At 40.7% G+C, this 25,491-nt stretch overlaps 1 protein-coding gene across 5 annotated transcripts in view; it reads right to left on the bottom strand.

Moving 5' to 3' along the window:
• TBC1D4 (TBC1 domain family member 4) overlaps positions 1–25,491 on the bottom strand; it is a 137,935-nt gene that overhangs the window by 37,723 nt on the left and 74,721 nt on the right. For all 5 annotated transcript variants that reach the window (XM_018566066.1, XM_018566067.1, XM_018566068.1 and 2 more), the window contains exons 3-8: positions 23,716–23,805; positions 20,689–20,793; positions 15,567–15,699; positions 8,816–8,907; positions 8,089–8,199; positions 1,451–1,570 (exon numbers count right to left, since the gene is read on the bottom strand). In XM_018566066.1, the coding sequence (XP_018421568.1) occupies positions 1,451–1,570; positions 8,089–8,199; positions 8,816–8,907; positions 15,567–15,699; positions 20,689–20,793; positions 23,716–23,805 (651 nt within the window). The remainder of the gene's footprint in view (positions 1–1,450; positions 1,571–8,088; positions 8,200–8,815; positions 8,908–15,566; positions 15,700–20,688; positions 20,794–23,715; positions 23,806–25,491) is intronic.

Genomic DNA, 25,491 nt, shown 5'->3' with positions numbered 1-25,491 from the left:
TTGATTATTGTCTACAATGTTATTAGTTAAGGTAATAACTATTCAGATGCTCTTATGTATATACTTGTTCTTTCCAATATGCTGTGTACATCAGAAATCGGGTGGCGGTGTCATGACTGACAGCCAAAAGTAGAAGAGATAATCACCAGCACACCAAGGTCCAATGTATCAATACGTGCTTTTATTGATGGCAGATACACATAGAACCCCAAGCAGGAGCAACGTTTCTGAACCTAACAAGGTCCCTTCGTCAGGTAAATAACTGGTTATAACAAATAACTATGTTATTTGCCTGATGAAGAGACCTTGTTAGGTTGCTCATTCTTGGGATGCCAAGTGTATCTGCCGGCAATAAAAGGATGCACTGATGCATTGGACCTTGGTGTGCAGGTGACTGTCTCTTATACTTTTGGATTTGTGTGGCACCATCTGGACGTCATTCCAGCACCCTCCTGCATATTACTGTTGGATTCCGATTTGGTGTTCATTGGGACATTTGCAAATTATAACTGACAGCCAATCACTCTATTTTGTTCTACACAGTGCTGCAATGACAACGCATTGTTAATCACTAGGGGTCAGCAGGGAAAGTGTTAAACACTGTTGCTAAAACTGCTGGAGGTATAACGTTTAGGCCACTAGCAGAGACAACACAAACCTGCAGCAGCCTTCAGTAGTCTCCAGTTTGGGATGAATAGTAAAGGATCCTGACAATACAAGTTCTAAAATGAATGGCTAAAATCTGAGCTTGCTGCTACCTTAAACCCCTACACCTACCTATTGGCCCATCACTATGAAGGACAGCAGGAATGGCCAATAGGACCCCCAAATGCAGCCAAAACGGCAGGCTTTTATAGCCTGCTGAAGGTAAGTGTAGGCAGCTCTAGGTAGGTGATAGTTGTGTGTGGATCATAGCAGCATGCAAACAGAATTACAGGTAAAATTCATCAAATTAATCTGACAGAGATGCAGTAGCTGTTCCCCGAAGTCAGGTAGGGTGTGCCTGACTTGTCAGCCGGCTGCGGGCCGCATGGTACCAGTTCACGGGCCTGGATTGGCCTGTGGACAGTACTTTGGGACCCTTGCCCTAGGCAAAACGAACACTTAACCCTTGCAGTGCAGGGATAGCTCCACTGCAAGGGTATGTTTTTTAAATTCCAGGAGTACTTGATTAAAGTCCAGCCTATGCGACAACAATGGCCCTTTTTATAGATACCCCAAGAGCAGCCACAAAGGCATAGGGAGTGTGCTATTTGCAGGACCACCAGGGGAAAATAAAAGGAAAAAAGCCTGAAAAAAAAAGAAAACTAATGCAGCAACCACATCCAAGGATTAGTAAGCTGCATTATATTACATTTTGATTTTTTGGGGGGGTTTAGATTTGCTTTAACAGTAACTACGGGTCTAACCGAAGACTCGTACTATGGAACATTTTACTTATAGCCCATACCCTTGAGAAAATATTTTCCAGAGAGCTGGTCAAAGATTTCTTGGCCTTATTCTTGAGAATATCCAACTTGAATCGGCCACTGGGAGCAGTGTTCTCCGGGATAGAGCTGTTCGATGCACTCTGAAAAGAAACCATTGAAGAGATTAAGCATTCAAAATAAAAACCTGATGTTTTATTCTTTAATGAGATAACTGGAGCGAGAATGAAGTTTCTATTATCACACTATAACAGCGTCTCTATGTTAATATTATATCTCTCCAATAAGATTACTTTTTTTTTTGCACTGATCATATTACGCTACGTGACAGTAAGAAGAGAAACATACAGTCGACCGGTTGTTATAATCAGTATTACATTTTCTATAACACTGGCCTTCTAAAGATACACTATATCAAAAATAAACATTCAATTCTCCGGAAGCTTTTGTTTTGCTGGGCAAGATACACTTTAGAACATTTTAATTGGCTGTTTAAGTGTACTGTATGTTCATATAGTCATTATACCTCATCTTTTTGTACAATAGCCCGGCAGTTCACTAAAAGTCAAACATTCAGAGCACTATACAGTATTTTATGTACATTTCCCAACTGTAAATTTGCAATTAGAAACATAGGGTTCAGAAGGCCGTACATACTTAAGATTACCCTTCATCATTTCTTGCACTGTATAATTTGTATTATTATTATAATTATTGACCACCATAGAATTTGCCCTCTCCCTCATTGTTTATCCACTTTGCCTTCTGTAGCTTATTTACGCTTCTGTTGAAAATTGCATAAAAACCCCATTATACTGTAAACATGCTTAATTTTTAAGCAAACAAGTGTTGCTTCTGTGGTCTAAGGTCCTGTGAGTTATCATGTCCAATACACTGTACTGGACGCAATGATGTAGAGGGACATTCCATCACTGCAGTGGAGGGGGGAGGCTGCAGGCAGCTGTCTAGCAGCCAGTCAGCTCAGAGCCATAGATGAAAACAAGCACTTAACCTTAACCCTAAAGGTGGCCATACACCTTACGATTATCGGACGAAACTTTTCGTCCGATGATCGAACCGTCGTACGACGGCCCCATCCTGCCCCGATTATCGAAAGGTTCATCAGCGGTAGTTAAAAAAAAACACCTGGACGACTTGCGGTAATTGACCGCAATTATTTTCGTTTGCGCATGCGCAGTGTTAATAGTACGACTTTTGACGAACGGAAACGCCACCAACCATGCGAACATCATACGATCGACCAAAGTTTTCAAACATGCTTGACCGTCAAAAGTCATACGATTGTACAGTACTATCGGTCGGGCACTCTATTCACACGTTACGATTGTCGTACGAAAAGTCAATCGCATACGATAATCGTAAGGTCTATGGGCACCTTTACAATGGGGCTGTCCACGCACTGCAAAGATTATTTCTGCCCAGAGTTCTTCTTTAACATTTTTCCTACCCTTCCCACTTGATCTACCTCCTAAAATTAAGCCTCAACACTACCCATTAACACTGAAAATGATTCCCCAGTTTAACCCTTAAAATGATCCCTTGATAGCTGTAAAACACATTCCTAAAAAGTGAAACCTGTACAAATACCATAATCCAAACACTTAAAGCCCACTTTGTTGTTTTGGATAGTAATGGTTAGAACCCCAGGGAGAGAGAGGAAATCTCCCCACAGGGGACAAGACAGCAACGGAATCACAATTTCTAGTAGAGTTGGCTAGGAACCTCTGGCAAGATTTTATTCTTGTACGTGTCTCAGTTCTCAAGATAGACACAAAATGTCACCAGCATCTTGCCAGCACCAGCCAGGTTCCAAGCTTGTTATAATATGCGTCAATAAAAGACGTTTGCTTTGACACTTACCCCTCAGTGTGTTGGTGACATCTTGTCTCCACTGATCTCAGCGGCGCCATCAGCAGTCATTTCAGCACTCAACCTAAGGTGTTTTACAGTGTGACGGGACACCATTTGGACTCAATATTCAGGATTTCCCTTAACAGCCATGTAAGGTGGCAGATGTCAGACAGAACAGGATGGGAGAGTTTTCTCAACAGGGAATTTTAAACCTCACAAAGATTCCTTCTTTTCAAAAGTTAAAGTATATCTAAAGCTAAAAATTTGCTTCCTGTCCTGTAGACTCGACAAGAGGTGAGAGGACAATGTGAGGGAAATCTCCTCTAAGAGGTGAGAGGTGTGCTGTAGATTCAACACGAGGTGAGGGGACAATGCGAGGGGAATTCCCTCTAAGGCCTGGTTCACACCTGGGCATTTTACAGCGCGTTCCTACGTGCTGTAAAACGCTCAACATGTGAAAACCAATGATTGTCTATGGGCATGGTTCCCACCTGGGCGTTTTACAGCGCGTAGGAACGCGCTGCACAACGCCCTACGCCCAAATAAGTACAGCAGCTTCTTTGGGGCATATTTGCCGCGCGTATCCATTGGGATACAGCGGTATAGCCCTCGGAAATGCCATCACCATTCTATCCAAAACCAAAAAAAAGGTTTCATACTTTAAAAATAAATGCAAAAAGTTCCATCTTAAAAGGAGAACTATGGGGTTAAGGCTTTCCCCCATAGCTCTCCTTAGAGAGCTACTAGCGTCCTCCCGTAACCCTAAGCTCAGTATACCGCGAGCTACAACTCGCGGTATACTGAGACGCCACAGTATACCGCAAGCTACTGCTCGCGGTATACTGAGACGCCGCAGCTGAAGCGGATCCCGACAATTGTGCCGGGATCCGCCCAGCTGCGTGAGTGACAGCTAGCTCTGCCTATCTAGAGGCAGAGCCAGCTGTACCCGCCCCCTCCCCCCGTCCGACCTGCCAGTCAGCGCTGGCGGATCGGTGCGGGGAGGGGGGAATCCAGCCCCTCCCCTGACACAGCAGGGAGCCGTGACAGGATCGAGAGGTGAGCGAACGCCGGTATGTGTTCGCTCACCTCCTGATCTACTGAGCCGACCTGTGACAGTCTCATTGTCACAGGTCGGGTAGAACTATGAGGTGAGTGAAAAGCACTCACCTCACAGTTCTCCTTTTAACAAAATAATGTTTTAAACATAACTCATTGAAAAGGCCACTGAATGTAAATGATTATATTTACTTTTAGAGGATCTGCTAATTTTAGATTGGTAAATGTAAACTATATATTGACAGGCTTAGAACAATGGGTAGTGAGGCATCTGCTCTTTCTCGAACCTCTCAAACCAGCTACTCCAGGATCTGCAGTGATGTGGTAACAAGCTTGTTTCCCTAGTAGGAAACAAGCTTGTAGTAGGGATTGAAGCCCATGGCACTGAAATTTTACAAACTGGAAAATCTATGTGCAGTAATTAGCATCCCCAGCAATTGGTGTTATTTGTATTTCCCAATGGCTACCACAAGCAGTGCCCAAAGAAAGAATAAGAAATAGGGATGCACCGATACTAGTATCATTATCGGTGCCGATACCGAGTATTGCTCCAATACTTACCCCGATACTGGAACTTCGGGTCAGAGGGAGTTTCCCTCTGGCCGGCAGTGATGCAAGGGAGCATGGAGCCGGCTTCCGGCCAATTAGCATGCCAGGCGGCGGGTGACCCGCCACCCGACTTCCTGAGTGGCTAGGAAGCCGGCTTCACTTGTTGCTAGCAGCCTGGCTTCCTGACCAGGAACCCGGGTGGCACATCAAGACCGGCTTTCTAATTGGTCAGGAAGCCAGGCTGCCTAGCAACAAGTGAAGCCAGCTTCGTCGCCAATCCTGATAAGCCGGGCCAACGGTACCCGGGGATGCCGGTATTGATATTCGTTGTCGGCGAGTACCGAAAAAAATATCAGTACTTGTACTTGATGTCAAAAAACTGGTATCGGTGCATCCCTAATAAGAAATAAGTATGTTTTATGTAAAGCAGATGTTAGGAAGGATAATTTCTTATGTAGATGGACTTACTGTTCATTAAAGGACTATACTTCCTTTGCCAAGGCTTCTTTAGCCTCAAATAGCTGCAGGATGCACAGCACCAAAATGACAGTTATATTAAATTCTGCAAAAGTTTTTTTGCATATTTTGAAGGATATTAGTTTCAAGTTGCATAAATTATCATTGAATGTTTAGGTAGCAGGTTTAATCTAATACATTTTTCTATGACCTTATGACCTAGTATAAAGGAGGTGAATCTTTTTTTTTTTTCTCACTAGATTTGCTGAAAAGGGCTATGTAATGCATATGCAGCTTCTATAACAATGCCTAAAATGACAGAATACTATTTAAAACTCACAAACTTCCTATGGCAACTTTTTGTAACCAATGATTACTACATTGCAGTGAAAACAGATAGCAGGCCACTGCTTCTAATTGATTCTATTTCTGCATTTTGGACATTGATGTAGAGCTTTAGGTCCATATATATATCTTTTCTTTAAGGTTATATGTCTTAATGTCCAAGGTATATAGATGCAGATAGTTTTCTCATTTGCGCCAGGAGCAAAACCATGAAACGAATTAGATGTCATCTAACAGCAAGCAAATTAAAACCATTTAATGCATCTTATAACATTCACAAAATTCAGAGCCAGAACTGACCCTTCCTCCTCACGGATCAAGTCAGGAGCTCAGCTCTAATGAAGTGTGAGAACGGCCAGACTTTGCAGCCTTAGGCACAATTTCAGTCTAATTTATGAGAGATGCAACTCAGAAATGGGAAACATTTAGCATACAAACCAGGCAAATGTACAGTAGCATGAAGGCATATCATTCTCCACATCAGAAAGCAAAAATCCACTTTGAACTATAATGTCCCAGGACTTTGAAGAGAATGCAGAAATATATTTTACATTAAAATGAAAGTTGTGTCAGAAAGGAACATGACTACTGTACATACGTCAGTAAAGATTAGAGATGGTCATTGGGGTATAATGTATTAGTTATGGTTGCTCCTGATGGGTGAATCACGTTCATACACTAATATACCTTAGTTGGATACACCAAATGGCAAATCTGCTGTTCCAAGTTGTCCATATTCTGTTTAAAATGTTGGTAGTTACAGCAAGGCTACAGATATAGGACAGACTGGGTGTTTGAACAAATTCAGAAAATTCTGTGTCTTCTCATTACAGAGACAGAGATATCAGTAATCTAAAGCAATACTAGGTGGCCATGTATCGTAAGGCTTTTCTCAATCAGCCCATATAATAGCATAGATGGAGGAATCTCCCCTTCTGGCGATTTTGACCTGCTGGAACCAGTTGTCAGAATACCCAAACGGTGACTGCATCTGACTGGCTGTAGTCATTGTTGGGCCAACAATTTTCTACCCAGTCAGCCGGGCCATCCACAGATTGCATTTTGGGCAATTCTGCAGGAAATGGCTGAAGTTCAATCTATGTATGGAGAGCTTAACATTTTATATAGTGAACAGAATTTTTTATATATAGACTAAACAGCTTGCTGACAGATTATCTACTGAAACAAGCAGCATTTGAGTAACTAGAGACTGAACGATTGCTGTACATAACATTTTTACAGTTCTTCCAGCAAAGTATATCTAAAGCCAAAACTTCGCTTCCTGTCCTGTAGGCTCTACAAGAGGTGAGAGGACAATGTGAGGGGAATCCCCTCTGAGAGGTGAGAGGTGTCCTGTAGACTCAACAAGAGGTGAGTGGACAATGTGAGGGGAATCCCCTCTGAGAGGTGAGAGGTGTCCTGTAGACTCAACAAGAGGTGAGAGGACAATGTCAGGGGAATCCCCTCTGAGAGGTGTCCTGTAGACTCAACAAGAGGTGAGAGGACAATGTGAGGAGAATCCCCTCTAAGAGGTGAGAGGTGTCCTGTAGACTCAACAAGAGTTGAGAGGACAATGTGAGGGGAATCCCCTCTAAGAGGTGAGAGGTGTTCTGTAGACTCAACAAGAGGTGAGTGGACAATGTGAGGGGAATCCCCTCTGAGAGGTGAGAGGTGTCCTGTAGACTCAACAAGAGGTGAGAGGACAATGTGAGGGGAATCCCCTCTGAGAGGTGTCCTGTAGACTCAACAAGAGGTGAGAGGACAATGTGAGGAGAATCCCCTCTAAGAGGTGAGAGGTGTCCTGTAGACTCAACAAGAGTTGAGAGGACAATGTGAGGGGAATCCCCTCTAAGAGGTGAGAGGTGTTCTGTAGACTCAACAAGAGTTGAGAGGACAATGTGAGGGTTGCAGATTTTACAGTTGCTAGCCTATGGCACCCTATTACCGTATGGTGTCCTTAAAACAAAAAGCACACGTAAAAGCTGTCTGAAACTGCATTTAGGCTTGGTTCATATTATTTAGTCAAACATTTGCCCAACTCGCTAAACGTTGCCCCTCCATGTCCAGAAAAAATGCACTATTCCAAAATATTAGTAACGTTAGAAGACATGCATTTGTGCATATAATTTCAACAATCTGTGTTGTGTTCAAATGAAAATAATTGAATTCAACAATCTAATACAAGGATTCCAGATAGTAATGTAGTTTTTCATCAACCTTTCCCTGTGTGCCTCTGAGTAGGGCTAACTGCTTGCCTGTCTAAGCCACTACTGCATTGAGTACTTATCACTTAGCATATCTTAACAGCTGGCATCAATACCATGAACTTCAGCAAGATCATATAACTATGAGCTTCATTATTTATCTTGAATACATGATTTACCGTCTGCAGTTCTCCAATATGAACATGCGTTTTCTGCTTGGTCTCACACAACTGTCTAAGATGAAGTATGACAAGTTCATTCTCTTCCTGATCGCTTGTAGCTTTCATTTTCTGAAACAGGTAATATTGGAGACATGGTTAGAAACATGGTTATACACTCAGCATGCTCATCTACATTTTGTATATACATAACAAAGCAATTTATTCTGACTTGCAAACATGACTAAACAATTCACTTCAGTGGTCATTATTAAGCACAATCTGCAGTGGCTAACATCTATTGGAGAGAACCAATAAAGATTATGAATTAATTGTGAGCTAGGGCCAGCACTGGTAAATCCCCTCTAAGAAATGAAAGATTAACCGATTTTATGAACAATTTATTGTTGCTGGTAATACAATTGGTAATCTGTTGACTTCAATAAGATCAATCTATACTCTAAGATACTAACAACTAAATGCATCATTATTTGGAAAAAGGGGCAAAACAGTAATGACATCTTAACTTGCAACAAAAATATTATTAGCATTTATTCCTTTTGTGATTGGCATTTAACTATGCATAGTTTGTCAAGAAGTTGGAAAATGGTTGTGTGCATTCATAAACAATCAAAGCCTGGAGGTGCTTAACCCCTCAATGGACTAAGAGTTGTAATCAGTGTTTGAACCAGTCATTTTAAATGTACATCATAAACAAGTCTAACAAAAACAAAACAAAAAAAACTACCTGGACACGCTCAAAAATGTCAGCTTGTTCATTGTCTGAGAGCAAAGACAGTTGTCGCTGTATTATCAGTTTGGCCCTTGGAGGGTACAGCCCTAAAAAAATCAAAAGGTAACATTTTCAGTTAGGTAAGAAAAAGAAAAGACTAATTTCTACAATAAAATATAAGTAAAGCGAAGCATGTTGTGACTTGAGCTGGCCATACACCTATACATTTCCTATAGCTTTTTTTCTATCAGCCTATGGTCATATGGAAAAAGTGCAACAGATTCCTCCATCTACGCTAAACTGTGTGGATGGAGGAATCTCCCGCTGGGCCAAGTATCAGTATCTTGCTAGTCGGCCCCGCTGGCTCTCAAAATACCTAAACAATGCCTGCATCCAATCAGATTGTTTAGGTATTTTGAGATCCAGTGGGGCTGACTAGCAAGATACTGAAGCTTGGCCCAGTGGGAGATTCCTCCATCCACACAGTTTAGCGTAGATGGAGGATTCTGTTGCATTTTTTTCCATCTGACCATAGGCTGATAGAAAAAAAAATATATATATAAAAACTATAGGTCTATGGCCAGCTTAAGGGTACATACAGACTATGTGATTTAGGATTCCTGCGGCAGGAACGTTCAAAGTCCTGTGGCAGGAATCCCAAAGCTCCCAATAGATGCAGCCACTGTCGCCCATTCAAGTTAATGACTGCTGACAGTAGCCGCACAATAGATGTGTCCAGGGACAGTGATCCATTCCAAGATGCATGTCATCGTATCACATACAATTACATGTGGACTGCCGATTTTAAGATGTGGCCACCGTCACCCAGTAATTAACTTGAACATATGATGGCGGCCCCATCTAAGCGGGAGATTTGGGATTCCTGACGCAGCATCCCAAATCACATAGTGTTAATGAGACATAAGGCTTTATAGACTCAAATGCTAGTATTAGTGTGCACCTTTCTGTTAGACATGTTCTTCTTCAATGATTACCACAAATGAATTAATAATCATGTATGTTGTTAACATCACCATGGTGTGTTATAATGCAGTTAAAAACAAATTTTCCTTCTTTGTTTTGTGCCGTAATGTATCTTTCAGGGAAGTAAACAAATAAAGAATAGCATTCCTTCTGCATGTGAAAGGATGTCCTCATATTAAAGCATATTAAATACCGATGCAGGCATTAACACCATGAAAACACACATCAGTTTTTCTACTTTTGCATTCTAAAATGATAATCCACCAACAAACTGCTAAAAATGGCTTTTTGGGAACAATGGATATAAACTGCAGTTATTTAAAAGCAAGAAACTCCTGGCTGCAGTGGACATTGTTTAGGCCTTATAAATACACCTTATCAGAGCTCACATCACACATGATTCTGCAGACATTCAATCTATATACATGTTAAATCAACAAACATTCATATCTAAAATACTGTATGGTAACATAAAAGTATATACTTAGCAATAAAAAGAATAAGTAACTTATGGAAACCAATAAAAAAATGTTTTTAAAAAGGATACAATTCAGACATCTAAAATGGTTACTATTGATTAATACACCTTTAACCTGCTGGTAAAACAGGCATATAACCTATTTAAAAAAATGATTTCTGTTTGACCTTTACAGGACATTTATACCTATTTAATAAAATGTAAAGTGGATATTTCCAGGTTAAAGCATACTGTATCTGAACCCCAAGACAAAAATGTAATACATTGTAGATTAGCAGTCCTTAGATGTGGTGGCTGCATTAGTTTTATTCATTAAGGATTTTGGATCTTTGCTATTTGCAACTTCCTATCAGTTAAGTCTCCAAAAGGTAGGTAAACATTTGACCCATATCGAGGTATCTCTGTTAATGTAGACTGAAGCATCTACATTGGGTACAGACCACCGATAAGTGAATCCTTTCTCAAAGATAAAATGCTCTGCCACAGTCTCAGATGGGGTCCATGACCCTTCATTGTGTTTCCAGTCTGCATAATGTAGATCACTGAAGCATCCACATTGGGCACAGACCACCTATTAGTGAATCTCTTCTTATAGGGAAAATGCTCTGGCACAGTATCAGATGGGGCCAAGGACCCTTTAGGGTTTTTTCAGTTCACATAGAGAAAGTCTTCAAACAGAAGGTGAAGTGGGAAGGTCTTAGCAGCCATAAGAACCACAGAGCCTGTAATTGTAGGCTTAGCCTCCAACTGCAGGGTGCACTGCATCAATATACTTTAGCTTGAAACAACCCCTTGTATATGTAAGGTCAACTACAGGAGGCTGTGGTGACTCAAAAAGAGCCTCCCCCCACATTTATGAATCATAACCAGGACTGCAGACCTAGTTTGACTCACAGTCTCAAGAGGGTCAGCGATAAGACTGTGGAGGGCGCAGGAGCCTGCTAAAAACGTATAGACAGAATGGTCCAGTGGCTGGGCAGAAACAGTTAGGAAATCCTTAGTAGGCATAGAAGTTCCCTTGGCCATGGAAGAGGCCCCAGGCTCACCTAATGGGGCTGAAACAGACTAAGATTAAGACACTATAACTGTAGGGTTGTATCCAGCTTGGGATACTAGGTAAATGCCCCAAGAACCATTAGGTAATCAGAGGGGGTGCACGGGGCAGTGATACAGGAGCTGCCCGTGCACCCCCTTTCCTAACCGACTGTCACTACTATTGCTGGGATTTGTTGTATTGCTCTATAGCTGGTGGTATTCTGCATTGTGCTGTATAATGTACTATTGCTGGGTTTTGGAGTCCTCTATAGCCGGTGCCATTCTGCATGCATTGCTGTATAATTTTACACTTTTCCTTTCACTATATTGTACACCACACTTTTTCTTTTTTACTTCCACCGCTCCAAGTTTGCTCCTGTGATGGACTACAATCTCAGTACAAACTAGTATTCCCATCACTGGAGCCATTTTTAAAAACGTATTTTATCCGATTAACCGATTAATCGAACTTAATAATCGGCTAACTAATCGATTTTTAAAATAATCGTTAGCTGCAGCTCTATTTCACTCCATCACGTTTAGAACAAACACCACGGCCAAGACCAGATGCAGCTTCCCTACCAGCCCTCCGGCACACACAGCACCCAGTCTATATCTGCTCTCTGCTTCAGCCCTTGACCCCCGGTCTCACCAATATACTTGATGATACCATTCCCAGCCGCCATGGCCAAATCCAAGGACATGTCCTGTTTCACCCCTACTCCTTCACCTGGAGACCACCGCAAATTGAACAATATTACATAACACTTCCGGCATCGCTAGAATCGCTACCACGCCCGGACTCCTGACACCACAAGTACGTTCCTCACTTTCTGAAATTTTTTTATTCATATCACACCATTTATATATTTTTGGATTTGCGCTCTTAGTGCATTATCCAGAAGCTGTGCTGCAGCTCTTGACCCAGAGAGCACTCTGCAGATAACACCGTACACAGGTGTCTGGAAAGGGCCATAATGCAAGGCCCAGTGCCCAAAAGGTCACATTCTAGGTTAGCCTTGCCAAAATCAGATGCCTACTCACAGAGTGAGTCTTTAGAAGCAGGGTCACTCCTTGGGCTGTGCCATGGCTCTGGACCCAGAAAATGCTCCTCAGCTAACTTAACTAGTACACCCAAGTCTAGAATCACAACAGTACAGAGCCCAGTGCCTGAAGGTCAGACTCCAGACTAGCCCCGCAATCTTCCAGTCCAGCGGGATGTGGGTATGGCCTCCAAAGCTCAGAAATCTATCCACTAATGGCCTTTCGAACAAAAATCGAACAGTTGATGGGAGAACAATTTTTTTTTTAACTGTAATCCCGCTCAAATTTTCTAGAAGGGTCAGGCTGGAAAACTTTTTTAGAGTCGAACGAAAATCGATGGATTAGTGGCATTTTCAAAGGAAAAAAATTGCATCAAGAACATTGCACAAACGAAAATCCGTTCTGTCAATTGACAAAATTCGGTGAGTTGGTATGGCTAACGAACGATTATTGAAATTGACATTGGTCTTTGCTTGATGAGCTATCTGAGCTAGAATCGAAAGAGGAGTCTTGGCAGCAATGAAAATTTCCGATCGAACATCTGTAAGTGTATGATCAGCTTTACGGAGTAAACCTGCAGGAGTTCATATCAGTGGATTCAAATCTTTTTGCCCTCTGCAGAAGCAAAAGAACTTCCCTCTAAGGTTTTACATAAGCATGACCTTATCTATGAACCCATTATACCAACACACAGCATCTCCCAACCACAGCTAATAAAAAGAAAATAGCATTTTGCTAGAGCCACATGTGATCTGAATATACAGTATGTAGATAGTGGGTTTAATCTGTATTCAGGAAGACCAAAAATCACTTGAACATTTCAATCAGGAATGTGATACAGGCACATATAGAATACCCAATTTATCAACTGGAAAGTGGTAGGTGATTTTCTTTTGAAGTGGAGCTGAAATTAAAAGTGAAGATTTGCTATGTTATAAGGAACATCTAGAAGTGCTGTGTTTAAGCAGTACCCTGAAAAATAGCAGTGTATTTCCTTATATGTGTGACTCCTGTGCCTACAGCCTCATAGCTGTATATCTGCAGTGTAATTCTAAGGCACTGCTACCTTTGACTGTAAAGATCTAGAGTGAGATTTGGTGATGCTCACTGTTCTCCTTGCATGGAAGCTCCGACATGAAGAAATAAAGTCCTGCCCCTACAAAGATGGCAGCCTCCATATAGAGACAGTGCAACAACAAAGCCTGGTAAGTAAGTGATAGGGAAAGAACAGCTGCAGGGAGAGCACTATTGTTTTTATTGGGCACAGCTTCCAAGGTTCAGTTCCTCTTTAACTAGAAGGCAGCTTTTAAAGATAATGGAGCAGACAAAATCTGGTGCAGCTGTGTATGGCAACTAGTCAGCTTTTAGCTTTCATTTTCAGATCTTAACTGGACAAACTGAATAGAGAAGCTGATAGGTTGCCATGGGCAACTGCTCTAAATTTTGTCTGCTCCAGGTTTGATAAATTCCCCTCACTGTATTTTTAACAAGAAAAAGGGATCACTACCAAATCATAAGTTAAATATATCAGTGACTTGCATGAACAAGTATAAAAACTTTACTAAACGTTTATGTCTGGGAAAAATAAAACAAAAATATTCAGTGCATCTCTGCAGTACCTGCACATTTTCCTGTGTTTTATCCCTTTAAAATTTGTATGAGTACAGAATAATACCGAGATAATAATACCGTACAGAAAATCCAGAGTGCTCCTAAATTCACATTTGAGCTGACAACACATTGGGGTTGATTTACTAACCTTATAAACACACCACGAACGTGTATACACCTCTGCAGTGTGTTCCCTCCCAGCATGATCTATGGGTGGAATCTAAACACCTTTGTAGTGTGTACACACCCAGCAGGTGTGTTGTGCAAAGCCCTGAAGGAATTCCAAGGTGATGTTGGGTAAATTAGCTCTATGTTGTGATGCTTGCGTTGATGAATGCAGGAATGTAAATGCATGAGCTAACCATTTTTGTCTAAACTGTGAAGCAGCATTATATATGCATCATGTGCATGATTTTTCCATATATGGCATTAGTGGAAATATGCTTTTAGAGACTTTTTGGTTGATAAATACGTTTTGCTGTGTGAAAATCACACACACCTGGTGTGTGTGTGTGTTTAGGTTAGTAAATCACCCCCATTGCCTCTGAAGCACTAAAATCCTAAACAGCAATGTCAGCCTGGCCCAGTCCTCCCTTCTGGCAACAGAACATCTCCACTCATCTTCATAACATTGGAGGTAGGTGTTCTGTACCTGTAGCGTTTATAGAGACAAAACATGAGGGGAATGTTTTGAAGAGGCGTAATGAATATGTTTGCTTTTTTATTTTTCCCCAGACATACACTTTAAGGACACCCTGTTACTGTGCCTGTTTGGGGCAAATTGATAGGGTCTCTTTAAGGCCTCATTCACACTGCCGCACGTATACGCGCGTACGTGCGTATTGTACCATATGCAACCTATGCAAATAAATGGCTCCATACACACAGCCGCGTATAGAGCCATATATTTGCATAGCGTATATATGCCCAAAAACAGAATGGAACAGAGATGCGTCCGGGCAGCGTATTTCTGCGTATTTACGCGCATATACACGTGTTTACACGCATGTACGCGCGTACATGCGTACAGCACATTAAAAATTCCATTACGAGTGATGCATTCTGGGATTGCATATAGTGCACGCATATATGCTCATATATGCGTGCGCATATGCACGTATATACGCGCATAGACGCATATATACGCAATATACAATTTTGCTTGCGTTGTGTGTGAATGAGGCCTAAAGCTTACCCGCTGACCAAGTTGAAACTGATCTTCACAGCACTCCCCTGCCATTCCTTCTTATTTTGCAGCTGCTGCAAATTACCTAGTGCTTTTAGGTATTGGACAGTAAGTGACCCTGTATGCGCCAACACCTGACATTTTTCAGTATTTGGCTGCAGCCTGCAGTGGTGGAGGAAGGCGTGGTGAGGGAGCACTGTGAAAGTAACCTGGTCTGGGGTAGGCTTTAAAGGGACCGTGTCACTTTGCCCTAAATGGGAAAAGTGACAGGGCCTCTTTAAGCAAAATCATTGTTTTAAGAGTATTTGAATCTCTAAGCAACCAATAAATATGTACAAGTAAGCAGTCCAATCACTTTGAAACTGAATACAAACAAAAGACTTTCCTTTCTAATACAAAAGTGGAAAAATGTGAACTCAAAGTCATACCTTCAATTCGCTCACACAGTTTGTGCAGAGCGTGCATGGGACAGGCCTCACATAGCTTGATTTGTGTCTTGGCATTTTGGAGTGCAGCAGCAGTGCTAAAAGCTTGCTTCAATGTCAGCATGATTTCATCCACCTGATGGACAACACAATGAATAGAATTCAGGAAAATAAATATAGTAAAGTGTATGTATAGGCAAAAGTTTTTTTAGCTTAGAATAGAATAGGTAAAGGTCAAAACCCATCAGTATGTTTTGCTGGTTGTGTACCACCAGGGAAATTTCCCTTTATTTCCTGTCTCAAAGACTCAAAAGGAAGTTAGAAAAAAATCTCAAAACGTGAGGGGAATTCCCCTTTTAGAGAGGTTTCCCTAGAACAAATGTCCCCATTGGAAGATCTCCACTTTCTTCTTGTTCTGGGGACAACCCTAACATTTTGCATTTCTCCTTACTTTCCCTCTTGGCGACAAGGGTCTAACCCTTCCCCATTGTATCTAAAACGAAAAAAAGTTTTGACCAGAGATACACTTTAATAACCTGTCTTCACACACACAACTGAAGGGTGAAATGAGACTTGCAGTGGGAAATTAAAACAAGCATTACTTGGAAGGGTGTACAATGAAAAGTTATAAGTGCAGTGATGTACATATAGGGCTTCATTTATAAAAGGTCCACCTGGCGTATAGCTGGGCAGATACACTCGCAAGGCACTAGATGGCGCTGACAAGTATTGGAAATTGTTATACTCATCAGCACCATTAGGCTTTATAAATTAAGCCCTAATAGTTTAAAGGGGAAGGAGAAGGCAGGGTAAATTTTTTTAGTTTTGGATAGGGTGGGGAAGGGTTAGACACTCTATCAAGTTTGTATGGCTATATGCCAGTAGGGAGATTTATCCCTCTATTTGTACTGGTGAGGAGTGAGGAGAAATGCAACATTTTAGAGTTGTCCCCAGAGCAAGAGGTCAGGGGAAATGTTTCAATAGGGAAACTTGTTCAGGGAAAACTCCGTAAAAAGGAATTCCTTTGGGAGATTTTCCTCTCACTTCCTGTTGAGTCTCAGGTGTGTAGAGCCTGCAGAATTGTGGGTTGTAAAAGTGTCTCTACCTATATTCTATGTGATCATATAGTACAGGGGAATTGTTGCTTTAAGTTAGTTCATAGCTGTTTGGTTGTAGTTATCCTATAAATATGCATTGTCTGCTGAGCCTTCCATTTGGAAAAATGTTATTATTTTAATTGACAGTGGCTGCAAAACACATCACTCCCACATTCACTTGTACAGAAAATCCTTTAATCATGGCAGCTTAGAGGTTTAAACTGAGTCTTTGTGACACAGATGAGCAGCATGATATATTTCTGCTAAGTGACATATTGTCCTTAGATGCACAAGGGATTTACACGATAAAAGGCAATTTGTTTCAGACTGAGAAATTCCCAAAGCAATGAATATCTTGCATCTATACATGTATATCTATATACAGTCTATGCAGCTTAACTAAAATGGGCCTAAATGTCTAAAGGGGCAAATTTATTTTTGGGCATCATGAATTTAGTTCCTTGACTAACAATAATGTGATATACACCGATCAGCCATACTATGACCACCCGCCTAATATTGAGTAGGACCCCATTTAGCCGCCAAAACAGCCCTGACCCATAGAGGCATGGACTCCACTAGACCTCTGAAGGAATGCTGTGGTATCTGGCACCAAGCCATCAGTAACAGACCCTTTAAATCCTGTACGTTGTGAGGTGGGACCTCCATGGATTGGACTTTATTTTTTTTACAGCACATCCAAAAGATGCTCAATTGGATTCAGATCTGGAGAATTTGAAGGCCTAGTCAACACCTCAAGCTCATTGTTGTGTTCCTCAAACCATTCCTAAGCCATTTTTGCAGTGTGGCACAGCAGAGTATCCTGCTGAAAGAGGCCACTGCCATCAGGGAATAACATTTCCAAGAAGGGGTGTACTTGGTCAGCAACAACGTTTAAGTAGGCGGTGTGTGTCAAAGCAACAGCCACATGAATGGCAGGACCCAAAGTTTACCAGAACATTGCCCCCAAAAATCACACTGCCTCCACCAGCTTGCCTTCTCCAGGTGCCATCTCTTTCCCAGATAAGCAACCCGCCTCCGGACCCCTGGTGAGACGCCACACAACCATTCCCAACACCCCGTACAGCCCTGGTGAGATGCCACAGAGACCACCTAACATTCTGTAACAAGCCTACCATAGAGCGTGCACAGCCCACCTAAGTCCCTGCACAGCCCACCGCAGAGCCCGCACAGCCCACCACAGAGCCTAAAATCATTAGTCTGTATTGTTTTAGAAAAAAACTGTCACATGACACTAAAAAAAAGGTATTGGTAATTGGTATCGGCAAGTACTTGAGGAAAAGTACCAGTACTTGGTCTGGAAAAAATGGTATTGGTGCATCACTAGTCAAAATGATCAGTGTATAGGCTATGTGTCAAATCACAAATAGAAAAAAACTTTGAATAAATAATGCCAATGGCTTTACAAATGCTATTTTCTTGTTGCATTTCCACAGTCCTGATATGTGACATTGACTATCCAGAAATTGGGAATAACTGATCATAATCTGCACATAGCTAAGCAAGGATTTAGTCAACCAGAAATAACAATGAGCAATAACATAAAGAACTATCATTATAGACCTAAACTTATCTAGTTACATCTAGGGATGTCTATTATCAATACACCAAATAATGTTTCACCATTCTGGCTATGCAGTGTGGCAGATGTGTATAGATCACAAGACTGGCTGAACAGAATTATAAGTCAGGTAAAAAAAACTTACTGCACATTTTTTTTTTTTTTTTAACATTGGACTAATATGTCACTCCAAGTATAGATTTTTTTTGTCTGTTCAGAGAGTTAAGGAGATCTGCCAGATTCACTAAGCAGAGCAAGCAAGTATATCTGCTCCTGTCACAAAAGATAGTGATGTATTCTGCTCACACATAAACACAAATGATGTACTGCCAAAACAAATTATTTGCCAGTGTTTTGCATGGTGTAGTAGGAATTCTGTGCCTAGTTAAAAAGACTAAACACTTTCCATAAAAACTATCCTGGCCATTGTAATAAAATATCATGATCATGCCACAACCCCATTTGTAAGATATGCAACTTATATTCTATGCATTTCACTTCAAGCATCTCCTAAAGCCTCACTCTGGAAACAAATGATAATTTACACACCACATTGCGTGTGGAAATTATCATTAAAAAACTGTCAGGACTATTCAAATAAGGGTGAAGAGTTTGGAGGCAGGAGAAGAGAACAATCTAGGACAACATAGCTGAACTGGAAAGTGAGCTGAATTGGAGAGTTTTTCCAAATCAGCTACGTTGGCCTAGATCAGTGGTGGCGAACCTTGGCACTCCAGCTGTGCCAAAACTACAAATCCCAACATGCATCTGCCTCTGTGAGTTATGTCTGTGGCTGTCAGAGCCTTGCAATGCCTCATGGGACTTGTAGTTCCAAAACAGCTGGAGTGCCAAGGTTCGCCACCACTGGCCTAGATTGTTCACTTCTCCTGCCTTTTACAAACTCTTTTTTTTATAAATTCTTTATTTTAGATTTTAAATACCTTGACGGTGTTCACAAAAAAGATAAACAAGTGCTTGAATAACAAATAGTTGCTCGTTCAAGCGATCATAGAGAGAGTAATTCAAATGCATTGTGATGTATATAAATAAACAAATAAAATATTTAAAGCATTTAGGAGGGGAAAAAAAAAAGTGGAGAAAGAAAGGGAGAAAAAAAAAAAGGGGAAGATATTCCCCCTGCTCAGTTGGTCAGTGACCCATAAATATCTCAGAAGGGGGACATGTAAGTGTTCAAGTGCTTATGAGAGCAACTGTGAATTCCAGGGAGGTGTGTAGGAAAAGGAAGTCCTGATGTTATGTGCAGGGGATGCAGTGGTTTATGGTAAGCTTACACACAGCGTTTTTATAATTTACACACACAGTGTGTTGTGCAAATTAGCATTTTTGCCAGAGTGTGGCTTTAACATGCAACACAAAACCTGACATTAAGTAGCATGTTTTGTTCTGTGAGTTTTAGCTAATTTGTGGTTACTTCCCACCTTAAATTGTATGTAAAGACAAAACTTTTTTTTTTTAGGTTTTGGACAGAATGTGTAAGGTTAGTATTCTTGTCAGATTTATAATACTTTCCGAGTCCCAACTGAAGCATTTCGGAGACCACTGTCACCAGTAGAGAAAGTGATAGGAAATCCAAAATACTTGCGTAGTCACAAGAACAAGGACGGGAGGGAAATTCTTCCAATGTGGAAATCTGTTTTGGCGACAACTGTATAAATAAGGCTATCCCCACACTGTGGAGAGATAACCCCTTACTTCTTGCTGTGTCTATGGCATGGTGGGAAGCAAAGTAAAATCTCCCTGACAGAACACAGTCAATTAAATAAAAACCTGATAGGGGTCTTAACTAGTCCCTACACCAAAAACGAAATGTTTGGGCTTTACATACATTTTTGGCACTTGAACAATACAAAGTTTTAACAATCCCCCAATGTATGTTGAAAGAAGCAAGACGATCTGCCTGCCCCAGTCACTGGGTAGAAGTCTAGTGCAGTGTGAAAAAAGTCAATATGGAGTGTGCTAGGCTACACAATGGGGAAGCACTCCAGCTGTTCCCTCATCCTCCAACAGGAGTAAGCCTAGCCTGCTCACTGTATCTCTTTGCAACCTAAGTCCAATACATGAGAAATAGAAAAAAAGTTGAATAAGAAAGGATAAAGAATCAGGAATTATACAACTTATCACAGGAGGTATACCATATGGGTAAATTAAAGTAAATACAAATATTTTATCGAATTCTTACCAGTGTCCCTTAAATCAGAAAGTCAGAGATACAGATATTCTGTATTATAAATACTGTATTGTACAGTTTGTTTTTTCAGCTGGGATATATTTCTAAAATAAGACCTTGATAAAGTAGATTCACATAGAAACATGGATATCATCTATTTACACTGTGTTTTAAGATGAGATTGATTTATTTCATACATAGACAGATCATTGCAATGACCATACCCCCCCCCCATGCACAGTTAATGGTACCACCCACCAATGCTTCGGTGGCACACTGGAAGACGTAGCAATTATACTGGCTTATTCCCGGTTCCACGCATTCACGACAGACAATACCAAAGTGATCAATATGTTTAATTCCCTGTAAAAGATAAGAACATACAGAGCATTAGTCAACAGATGAAACAAGATTTCTCAGCAGGAAATAAGTAGCAGGTTAGGTCTCATTACTCATACTTCTCTTTAAAACTGGAAGTAAATCAGAGAAACCTTTTTCTTTTCATATTTCCATTAAATATTACAAGAACATTCTTTCATACATTTCTTTTTAGCCACAAGAGTATAACATGGTTGGGTTACATAGAACATGTATTCATGCTATACATGTGTCCATTATTTACAAAGAAGGCCCATTTTGGATCTTCTCTGCAAATAATTGGGATGTGTGAGCATATTTTTGATTTTGGCATAAGGATTTCACCAATGATAACCTGGTACTGTGTAACAGTGTTCTCAACCTATTTTAAAGCATGATGCCTTTTATGCAAAATCTTGAGGCAACCCAGTTTGAAACGTGAAAAACTTAAATGTAAAAAATTATGTGTTGGCCTCCACTCCCCAAAATCAATACCAATCAACACAGGGATCTGTTATGAATTTTAAGAGGGTACCCAAGGCAAAATATAAAGACAATGTGGAGTTTACCCCCTTTTACATCAGAAGGCCCTCTCCATACATCAGGAGCCCACTTCCAGAGAGTCCCCCTATTAAGCAAAAAAAAAAAAAAGAGACCCAGAAGGCACCCCAGGATCCCACAGCACCCTGGTTGTGAAAGTCTCTAGCTACCAAAAATGCAGGGAATTATATTTTCAATACCACTGTGATAATAGAGTATTTATCAAGATTAGGATACATCTCACTTGTGATTTAGGGATTCAGATTGAGGTTAATTTGACTAGGTTCAGGTTAAGGGTCAATGCAGGTGAGCCCACACCCCTGACTAAGTCAGATTACAGACGTAGGGTGGAGCTGGGAAAAACAAAGATTGGCTGGCAGCCCTGAAGCTGGGACTGAGGCGTGGCTACATCAACCGATTGAGCCAATACCTATGCAATGTTTAAATTTTTTATGTGACTAGTATTTTGTAATAAAGTTTTAAAGCTTTTAACAGAGTGAACTATTAAGTATCTGTTTTACTTGTGACATGTACCCCAAGAGTTTAAAAAGAAGACTGCTGTGAAGTTTGGCGATATTAAAGATTGATGTGCCAAATTGATGAAAGCTGGTGAGGGGAAGGTGGATTGGTGTTCACTGTGGCTGTGATCGAAGTGCTTCCTCCCGCCTTATTGGAGACTTCTCAGTGATAATGTTGTCCTGGAAACAAAAAGCATCAGGAAATCTTCCCAATGGAGCCATAGACAAAAATAAAAACCTGGCAGAGGTTTTAACCTTTCTGCATTCTGTCCCAAATGTAACTTTTTTTTTTCTACTGGGGTTCTATTTTAAGTATTATATTTATAAAAGTAGAGAATCTTACATTCACCAAACATTCACCTCAGGTGAATCTTCCTGGTACATGTGTTTTAAAGAACAGTAATTCACCACTACCGAATGTTTGGTAAAACTCATATCTACTGCTTTATTAATATGCCCTACATGTACAACTATTAAGTGCATATTTGATATTCTGTCCTGTAATTTCGGCAAGTAAATTGCTTCATTTGTATTATAGCAATTTGTCAGTTTTGTGCCATGCTGTTTTTCATTTAGATTTTGATGTAGCTAGTAATTCAAAAGCTTCTTATAATAATCTATTAATTCAACAGAAGAGGCTAAATCCTTAATCCAGTCACCTTCACCATAGTGAAGAAAAAAGGGTTTAGCTTTATACTAACTGTTGTCAAATATTCACACATTCCTGTCTATTCTGACAGCAAAGACATCATTCTTAGAAAAGAGTTAGAAGGATTTATCTGGGACAGGAAAATATATAGGTGAACAGTTTTTCAGAGTATTGCAACTGCCACATGTAGTACAAACACTTGTATCCATGCTTTTACCGAGTACATAGAACCGGCCACATTCAGTCCCTGCCCAGTAAAGCACACATTACAGTAAAATAGACCTAACCTCTAAAAATAATTCCCCCCTTTCTCATGTCCAAAGTAAAATTGCTAGGGCAAAAAAATAACAAATACAAATATTAGTAGAAGGTGAAAAAAATCTTACAGCAAAACCTGGCCTCCAGGCTGTTTGCTGATGGCATCACTCAAACTTCCCAGAGCATCCTGGCAAAAAGTGCCCTCCTGCACCATGTTCTACGTTTCTTTTTACTGCTATTTTTTTCATCTTGTCATTTTACATTTTACATGGGGAGCACATAAGAAGAGGTGAGGTGTTTTTACTACAAGGTCCACTTCAAAGAACTTTTAATATTTCAAACACAGTTTTCCAGCAAGAAACTAGGATCAATTTTAAATAGAATGTGAACACCTGCCAATGTTAGAACTATCGCCATAGCGACCCAGGCGCCCGCTAAGGGCCAGGGGCACAGGGGTCCCAGGCAGTACCAGGAACAAAAGGGGTCCCTCTGATGCCGTGCAGGCTGCTTGGGTCGCTATGGCATCTCAGGTTCCGGGACTGTCACTGGTGCTGTGAGGAAGGAAGCACCGCTTTCCAGATCACTGACAACCTGAGTCAGTGAGAGCCAGCAATTGAGGTGGAGGAGGCCGGTGTTCTATCATTCCATCGGACGTGTAACTTTATCGGACTTCCGGTGGGGTGTGCAGGGGCATGGGCAGGGCTCAGGCGTGCGAGCAAGCGCACTGCGTGACCAGGTCCATAAATCTCACGGACCCTCACAGTTTAACATCAGCAGCTCTAGGTCCATAACTCTTACGAACGAATTATTAAATCATAATGTTAAAACAAAATATGATTGGAAGTAAATATATGCGTGTTAAATCTTATACAGTTTTTGTTAAATATAATATTTCTATAGGGAGAGAGCAAAAACACAAACATTATTTATGTGTGTGTTATATCACTATAAAGATACATATACCTGAGAACATGACGAGATATCTTTGAAGATCTTTTCCAGCACCACCGTTTTGGTATCAGGACTTATGAGATTGATTTCAAACCTTCCAACCTTTAAAACAAATGGATTATATCAATAAAACTAGAGCAACAATATGCAGTTCAAAATAATAGTTTATCTAATTGTAAAAATTAATTTTTTCAATGTGGCTAACCAATTATCACCTTACCACCCTACAAAAACTATTGGTAAATGCAATAATATGCCCAATGTGTTAGGGTATAAATATAGTTCCTCGCAGATAAACATACAGTGCATCTCCCTAAGAATGTTTGAGATATCCGGCAGTCCTCCAGCAAGTTGCTGGAGCATTGGAACTCACCATTATACTTGTCCAAACTCCGGCCCTCCAGCTGAGGTGAAACTACAAATCCCATGAAGCATCTCTCTCCGGGAGTCATGTCTGTGGCTGTGAGAATCTTGCAAAGCCTCATGGGATTCGTAGTTCCACCACAGCTGGAGGGCCGCAGTTTGGCCATCGCTGATCTAGGACAACATAACTGATTTGGAAACATTCACTTTCCAGTTCAGTTATGTTGTCCTAGATTGTTACCTTCTCCTGCCTTCTCCAAAATCTTCACATTTTTTTGAATAACCCCGTAAATGCATTAATGATTACACAGCTGCATTCATTTGAGTCTTTTAGTCTCCATTCACACCAAGGTGTTTGGCATTTACACATGTTTTGGGCACGCATTTATGGCACAGATTGTGTTTATTATGCCGTTTTGAATGTCATAATGTTCAGTTACTTACATTGTAAAGTGGAATTAATGAGATGTGTTATACAAAATTATAGATAGAGAATATAGAGCAAAAATAATGGTAAAAGTACTCAACACCTGCAACAGCAGCTGCCCCAAGAGACAAACACATTTCAACACTTTCAGAATTTAAATAATGTGTGATAAGTGCCGTCTGAATGCACCTCTGAGTCATGGGAATAAAAGCAGAATGAATCAACAGGTAAAGGAATATAAATAAGCAGCGGAATAATACTAAATCTGTACCAAACAGACACAGATGGGAATAAACAGGAAAGTAGGACTGCCAGAGGAAGTCAGGGAAGTGACTGATGTGTTACAGTAGAAATCAATCACTTTGCCATTGTTCTGTGTACTTCTCTACGTACACTACTGCTAGAAAGGTACAGCTGCAGCTTAGTAATCATTAAAACATCAACAAATGCATTTTTTTTTTAATACAAGCAGTGCAAGTACTAAATTTGACCTGGTATCATGCTTTTGCAGTCCTTGTACAGCAGGGCTGGAGGGTGAGAGGAAGAAGTAGAACAAGAGCCAAATCAGTTCATGTGCCGACATACTGGTAGGAGGTCAAACAGAATGACAGACAGATGAGCTATCTGTGCTGCCTCTCATTTTACTGCCCTGTCACTGGCTGGAGGCGAATCGAGGACGATCTGGGCTCAGATGAAGTGGAATGAAGGATACTGGCCATTAGACTGAAGAAATCTAGGTGCAGAAAAAATGTACTGCGGGGGAAATTTCTGGACTGAAGCTGAATATTGCAGAAAAGCTGGTTTTGTTGAGTTTTTTTATATCTTTCAATGGGCTGTTTATTTTTATCTTGTTATTTTTGGCTTGAGCTCTTCTTTTACCTAAATGTGAAACTGTAATTAACAATGTTTACAAGGAACATACTATGCATACAATATTGTGGTAAGCTATATTAGCATCTATCATTGTGTTGTGTATATGGTAACATACTGTATATTCA

This window comes from Nanorana parkeri, unplaced genomic scaffold (genome assembly GCF_000935625.1).
Source record: "Nanorana parkeri isolate BGI_ZX_2015 unplaced genomic scaffold, ASM93562v1 scaffold912, whole genome shotgun sequence".
Taxonomy (NCBI): domain Eukaryota; kingdom Metazoa; phylum Chordata; class Amphibia; order Anura; family Dicroglossidae; genus Nanorana; species Nanorana parkeri.
This window is presented reverse-complemented; position numbering and strand designations above follow the sequence as displayed.